At 36.1% G+C, this 7,188-nt stretch overlaps 1 protein-coding gene across 4 annotated transcripts; it reads left to right on the forward strand.

Annotated features, from left to right (window-relative positions):
• The first annotated feature begins 1,617 nt into the window (after positions 1–1,617).
• Positions 1,618–6,135, forward strand: LOC142527135 (peptidyl-prolyl cis-trans isomerase FKBP42-like). Of its 4 annotated transcripts, none has more exons than XM_075631853.1 (8): positions 1,618–1,772; positions 2,023–2,113; positions 2,652–2,834; positions 3,776–3,865; positions 4,248–4,432; positions 4,530–4,652; positions 4,747–4,899; positions 5,436–6,135. In XM_075631853.1, exons 2-8 carry the CDS (start codon positions 2,074–2,076, stop codon positions 5,760–5,762), a joined length of 1,101 nt encoding a protein of 366 aa, XP_075487968.1. In that variant the 5' UTR covers positions 1,618–1,772; positions 2,023–2,073; the 3' UTR covers positions 5,763–6,135. The 4 variants fall into 4 exon arrangements, with proteins under 4 accessions (XP_075487968.1, XP_075487970.1, XP_075487969.1 ...); XM_075631855.1 differs by having other exon boundaries at positions 2,023–2,110; XM_075631854.1 differs by having other exon boundaries at positions 1,620–1,778.
• Positions 6,136–7,188: the final 1,053 nt, after the last annotated feature.

A 7,188-nucleotide genomic window follows, 5' to 3' on the forward strand; every position in this document is an offset into this window, starting at 1 on the left:
GTTAAAGTGTCCCTCTGTGCTGAATGCTTCTGAAAACAGATGTGCAATGTGCGTGCCCTTTCTTTTCTCTCTTGAAGAAGCTTATTGTATAGAATCTCGTTCTTTTTCTTCATCTTTTCCTTGTGGTGTATATTTTTATATATCTCTTGTTTGAGTCTTCATTGATCTTCTCTTTATATAGGCGGAAAAACTGAACGTACAGTGAGACTCATTTATTGTATCCGTTGCATCTCGAATTCGTTTCTTGGACTTTGTGTTTCGACTTTTTGACTGCCCTTCTGAAACATTTGTCTTTAATGCCCTGATGCAACGTCTGTTATTGTCCTTGGGCAAGACAATGGCTTTGTACCTTCACGTACAGCTGGAATCCACTGAAAGAGTTTATCTTCATCATAACTGAAAGATTCTGACTGATGCTTCGAACTGGTCAGTTGAATTGATCTTCTGTTGGGCTGGTGAAATCAGTTGACTAGTCAGTGGAACTGATTTCACTCTTGTTCAATTGGACTGATCAGATGAGTTTCTTCATCAGTTGAACACTCATTCGGCTGGCCAGGCTTCTGAGATTCTCCTGCTGAACCACTTATCAACTGGACAATCAGCTGGACTACTCAATTGACGTAACAGTTAGACTGATTTTTGTGCAATCAGTTGGGTCTTCAGTTAGCTCGTGAGTGATCCTAGATGCTGCACACTAAGGTAGATATTAGTAACACAATTAACAAGTTTTGTTATCATCAAAATCAAGATTGCGAACTTGAAAAGTTCCAACACTTTGATTAAATCATTATATTCATCTAAGGTGCAATTTCCTCTCTACCATCAATAGGTTTAGTCTGGGCGTTTATAGCACGACCTAAATAAGCCTCACTCATTGGTATGTGAGCAATTCCTCCTGTTGCTTTTACAGAAATTCCTTCTTGTATCATCAAACCATCACTCATTAATACAACACCAATATTATTTTGTTCCAAATTCAGAGCAAACTTATTGTACTTTTTTCAAATTCTACTAGTCCACCCGCCATCACTTCATCAAGACTATGAATACGAGTAATACCATCGCCCACTTGACATACGGTACTTGTATTTACAATCTTGACTTCTCTATTTGTTCAATATGTTCGTGGATAATATTACTAATTTTGTCGGCCCCAGGAATTTCAATCGCGCTCATATTCATCATTTTAGGAATTTGGTTCAAGCTTTTTCCAACCCCTTTTCATCAATGGACTCCTGACGTATACAAAGGAGTGCAGTTCGTTCGAGAGAAGATCAATTTTAATATTTTTCAAAATTATATAATTAAATAACTAATATCATTGTTACATTTTTATAATTACATTGTTAAACTTACGTATAAGAAATTTTTAGCCATATAATTATAAAAATTTATCAATGATGGTAATAATTTAATTGATAATTTTGAGTAAAGTTACTAAAATATCGAGACATAATTACATAACCATAATTTATATATATTAACTAAAAATAACACAAACATTTTGCTTAAATATAATTGTTTGTACAGATACAACCGGGTCGAACTCATTGAATTTCGGATATGACTTCGGGCGGGTCTAGATTTAACTTCGGGCGGGTCTACTTGACTATCAGGAACTGTTTGAAGTTTGATACTGCAAAGATTTGATCGAGTCCACTCTCTCTCCAGAATCTTCTTCGCTCACTACAGAGACAACACACACTTTCACGCACTCAGAGGTGAAAGGGATCCGGCATTGTGTGTAGCTGCAGAAGATTGAGCTAATTATGGTATTCGTACTACTGTTGCCCTCTTTCTTTATTAGGGTTTTCTGATTTGAACCCGTTTTTGGCTCTATTTTACTGCTGCACCAGAGAACTGAAGTTTGCTGCGTTAATTAATTTCTATTATTTATCATTTTGATGATCTACAGGTCATTTTGACTGGAGTGGCTGATTTTAGTTTCGTAGGATACGCCTTTAATCAAATTTTATGTTATTTAGTTTCCTTTTATTGGATTTTGCATTCTAAAAATTGCAGATTGAAAGCAGTTGATAGCAGATATCATTAATCTCTTTTAAGATATAGATTATGGTGGAATTGGAGGAGCGTCCCGAGCCATCACCAGGTAGTTACCCATGTTCTGGCGTTTTCCATGTCAAGTTTGGTTTAAAAAATGTGGTGTTATTGAAGATTAAGTACTTGTGTCATTACTTCTTGGGTGTTCGCAATCTTAAGGTGAGCCATAGGGTGTCATTTTCCAAGCATTGTGTGAGGTGCACAAATTAAAATTTGGACATGCTTCTCCTCTGGCTGAGCAACTGAGCAGGGCATACTTCTCCTCTGTCCCAAAATGATAATGTTTCAAGTTTTGAAATTCCTGAAAATGTAAAGTTAGCTGCAAAATTGGAATTCAAGTGGTGTAGTTTATTGATGTGTCTAAGGTTTTTGATTTTTGAAATATATTTGAGCCTAATACCACTTTCACTTTGATAATATGTGTTATTATTAACTTTACTCCTAGAGTGACCCCTTACAGGTCTTGAATGATGAGGGCAGTGTTTCTCTACCATTATGAAGTATTTTCTGTCTGTAGATCAATTGTAAAATGTGTATTTTGATTTCAAAATTAAAATATTTGAGATGAATAAAACATGCATCATTTGCAGATCAAGATGGTGATGATGAAATTGTGGCTGAAGGTGCCTCAGTTGTGCATGGAGAACTTCCTCAAGATGACAGTGGCCCCCCTAAGGTTAGTTCTGCTGTGGAAGTTCTCCATGTGAAAGTGACAAAGCAAATTATAAAGGAGGGCCGTGGTCAGAAGCCATCAAAATATTCAACATGCTTCAGTAAGTCCAATGATAAGATCTTATTGACCTCTTATTGCTTTCCATGAGTTAACATAGTTGTCTTTTCAATTTAGACAGATGATGTTAAATAATGAAGTTTCTATGCATCCATGCACGTTAGCATCCCAAGAACATGACATTCAGCTGAATATTGAGTTGGGGATGAGATGACCATGAAACTGTATGACAAAATTCATGTCTGACTAAATGTTATCTATCGTGAAGAACATTTGTAACAGTTTTTAAAAATTCTGAAACATTCTCATGAGAAGTTTGAAACAAAAAGAAAGAAATACTTAGCCATGAACCGGGAAAACACAGTAAGCTTCTACAGTTGGGAAAGGTTGTGTAGATATGGGAAGATTTCAGGAATGATCCTCTACCTCAATCTGATTCTCCTAGATGTTGTAGTGTTTCCTATGTGGTGAATACTTGTAATTCAAATGGATAGTTATTAACCAGATTCTTTTTTCTTATTCAATTTTGCTTATTGTTTGGAAATTTTAACCAATCATAGCCTTTTTCATTTTATTCCTCTTCTTATGTGCGTAGATCTTTTCCTCGATTTCTGTAAGGAATGTGTGTACACTCATGAAGACAAATTATGAAAGTGACACTGGTCGAATTTGACTACCTTGTGCCTGTGAGTTATCCATGAAAATGGTTGCTGGACTTACAAGTGCCATAATATTTGTTCAGATGTCTCCTAAAAGTTTTTGAATTTCAAATTTTCAATGTTATTGTCAAACAAAACTCTTTGATCCAGATGTTGCTGATGTAATGTTATCGTGAACTTTCATTTATAGTTTGAATTCTCACTTGATTCATTTCTTTTGAAATGGCAGTCTAGTATGATTTGCTTCCTGTGTTTGAAATTTTTCGTTGCTTTGCTTTAATGGGAAAGAGGTGCGTATGCACACTAACATCAAATTTTTTGGCAGTGCACTACAGGGCATGGACTGAAAGCACCAAACACAAGTTTGAAGATACATGGCATGAACAGCAACCCCTTGAGCTTATCCTAGGGAAAGGTAATGCATAAGGAGTTCTCCAAAATTTTTAATTAATAAAACATGTTGGTTTTCAGGAAGATGTTAGCTGCAGTTATTTGTACGCATACTCGTTTGGATCCTTTTATGGCAACTCCCAAAATATCCTTTGCCATCTATTTGTGCTACTAGTGTGTAGAAACCTGTTTCTTTTGCTGAACTTCTTAATTCAATGGAACATGGCTACTAAAATGACAGTTCTTCTGAAGGAATTTATGCTTATGCTGCAAAAAGGAACTATGAAACTTATTAATTTTTTCGTCCATGAGTTCATTGAACTTTTCAATGAATAAAAAGTGAAAAATGATAGGATATAAGTTTCTGGAAAAAGAGTGTAATATTTGTCTCTGATCATTTCCTACAGAGAAAAAAGAGAAGACTGGGCTGGCTATTGGAATTTCTAGCATGAAATCTGGAGAACGTGCATTGCTTAATGTTGGTTGGGAGCTAGGATATGGAAAAGAAGGAAATTTTTCTTTTCCAAATGTTCCACCAATGGCAGATATCATGTATGAAGTTGAACTAATTGGTTTTGATGAAACCAAAGAAGTGCGTGTTTTATATCTGTGCACTCTCCGTGCTTAAAGTTTTTGTGGATTACTTTTGATTTCCAAAAATCACTCTCTCCATACTAATCTTTACACAGGGAAAAGCCCGCAGTGACATGACAGTAGAAGAAAGAATTGGTGCAGCAGATCGAAGAAAGATGGATGGGAATGAGCTGTTCAAAGAGGATAAATTGGAGGAGGCAATGCAGCAGTATGAAATGGTTGCAAATTCCTCCTCTTGACTACTTCTTCTGTAGTTTTTTTTTCCTTTTCTTTTTTTAATCAACATTCCTTGACTATTTTTTTCTGCTTTAGGCCATAGCATACATGGGAGATGACTTCATGTTCCAGTTGTTTGGGAAGTACCGTGATATGGCTATGGCAGTAAAAAATCCTTGCCACCTTAATATGGCAGCCTGCTTGATAAAGCTCAAGCGCTATGATGAAGCTATTGCCCAATGTGGTATTGTATGTAGATACTTTCTGAAAATTCATCCACTCAGGACTGTTTTGACTGTTTATTTTCTATTACATTTTTCCAAATATTGGGTATAATTCAAACATTTGTAAAAGAAAAACTAAATCAATTCAGAGATAATTTCAGATACTTGATGCAATATCAAGCTATTCTAACAACATCCAGGATAATGTTTATAAGAGAAAAATGAGCTGAATTTTTCATTACGGAAAGTAGAAACTTTATTTTGCAGAACGATTTTCAGAAGAATTGCGTAAAATTCACAATCTTTATGGTTTTGAATTTTCTTTTCTTCTTGATCATGTGAAACGTATTGTATTCTGTTTCCCGAGACCTGCTGAGTTAGTTTTTTCAGTATTTTCTTTGTCAGATACACGAAGTGTTTGCTACAACTAAATGGAACCTTGTATTTCTGGATCGATATGAAGTTATCTGCCCTTACTCTGTCATTTTGCACTCTTTTTTTTTTTTTTTTACTGCTACCACTACCATAATATAAATAAGACTTGAAATGTGATGCTGCTAGGTGTTGGCCGAGGATGAGAACAATGTCAAAGCGTTGTTTCGACGTGGCAAGGCTAGAGCGGAACTTGGGCAGACACATGCTGCTCGTGAAGACTTCATGAAGGCCCGAAAATTTGCCCCTGAAGACAAAGCAATAACAAAAGAGTTGCGCCTGCTAGCAGAAGATGACAAAGCTGTTTATCAGAAACAGAAGGAGCTCTACAAGGGATTATTTGGAGCACGTCCAGATCCCAAACCAGAATCGAAAAATTGGCTGGTTTTGATTTGGTATTGGTTGCTGTCATTGTTCCGTCGACTTTTCAAGAAAGAGAGACAGAAGGCCGACTGATGTTTGATGAGAGGTATAACTGTTGTTTAAGACGGAATGCAAGGGATGCTAAAGCAGACAATTCCAGGTCTTGCTGAGTTCCGAAACCAACTCGGAGTTCAGCTAGTGTGTAACAAACAACGATCATCTATTCCTTCTAATTTCCTTTTTGAAAAATATACGTAAATTTCCAGTACTCGGTGATTGATTTATGCGTGCTTGTGCACGAAATTGAGCTCTGTTAACGGAAGTCCTCGAGTATGTTAAACTCGACTCTCTAGTAAAGCAAAACAACTTGTAATTCTCTTGCACAACGAAATTTATTTTGCCAAAGTCTCCAAACATGAGAATTGCTTATGTGATATGCTAATAGGATATGTCAATATTCTCTGTGTATCCACGTTTTCTAGTTACTAGTAACAATGGATTACCAAGACTCCACCAAGAGATAGAAAGGGACTGAATTCCCATGGTTTAAGATCCTGCACTTGGAAGATAATAAACATCACGTATCCAGATCAACGTGTCTCGTGAAACAGATTGGTAGAATATATGACCTGTAATAAGAATGATAACCCAATCAAGAAACAACCCAAGCACGTTCCTGCCGCTGAAACCTGCAGCAGAAAACCTTTCAGAAGATGGTTTTATAAGCTAAATGAAGGCAAAGGACGATATATTGATGTTACCAAAAGCAGTGGACGTATCCCCGATTTATCCATCAATAGGACTCCTAAAACAGTCACTGGAACCTGAAAAGGCGAAGTATATAAAATGGGAGAAATAGAACCCAACAATCAAAAACGAAATATAGAAACATAGAAACCTGAATGATAACCATAGCTGTTGTTCCCTCTCTTTCTGAAAAACCTGTAAAAAGCTAACGATTAGAACTATTCTTCCTACTCATCTTTGAGTAAATGTTCTTTACCAGCTGACACAAATATAGAACTTGCATAGTATGCTATTGCATTGGTGTCTCCAACTTGTTGTAACACCATCAGGCCGACCAGATCCAGATCTGTGAAAATGACACACATCCTTGGACAGTGTAAGTCACAAAACAGAACTTTAATCCTACTGAAGAAATAGATGGAACGTTACAGCAAGTGAGTGAGCATATTTTCTTTGGAGCAAGTCCATTACGCTGGATTTCTTGAATTGTTCTAAAGTTACAGTATAGTCCTACGAGACCATGAACACATTGTATGTATGTCAAAGCAAAAGAATAAGAAGCTGGAAAAATTAAAAAACGTCATGATATGAATCCTTGTACATATGAAAAGCAAACACGATTTGGATGTAATCGCGCCCTCGATTCAATAAAACTGATGAATATAGCTCATTTAAGTTTAATTATGAAATTTAGTGTTGGAACTTTTCAAGTTCGCAATCTTGATTTTGATGTTAACAAAACTTGTTATTTTGTGTTACTAATAATCTACCT

The sequence above is a fragment of the Primulina tabacum genome, chromosome 15, assembly GCF_025594145.1.
Source record: "Primulina tabacum isolate GXHZ01 chromosome 15, ASM2559414v2, whole genome shotgun sequence".
Classification (NCBI taxonomy): domain Eukaryota; kingdom Viridiplantae; phylum Streptophyta; class Magnoliopsida; order Lamiales; family Gesneriaceae; genus Primulina; species Primulina tabacum.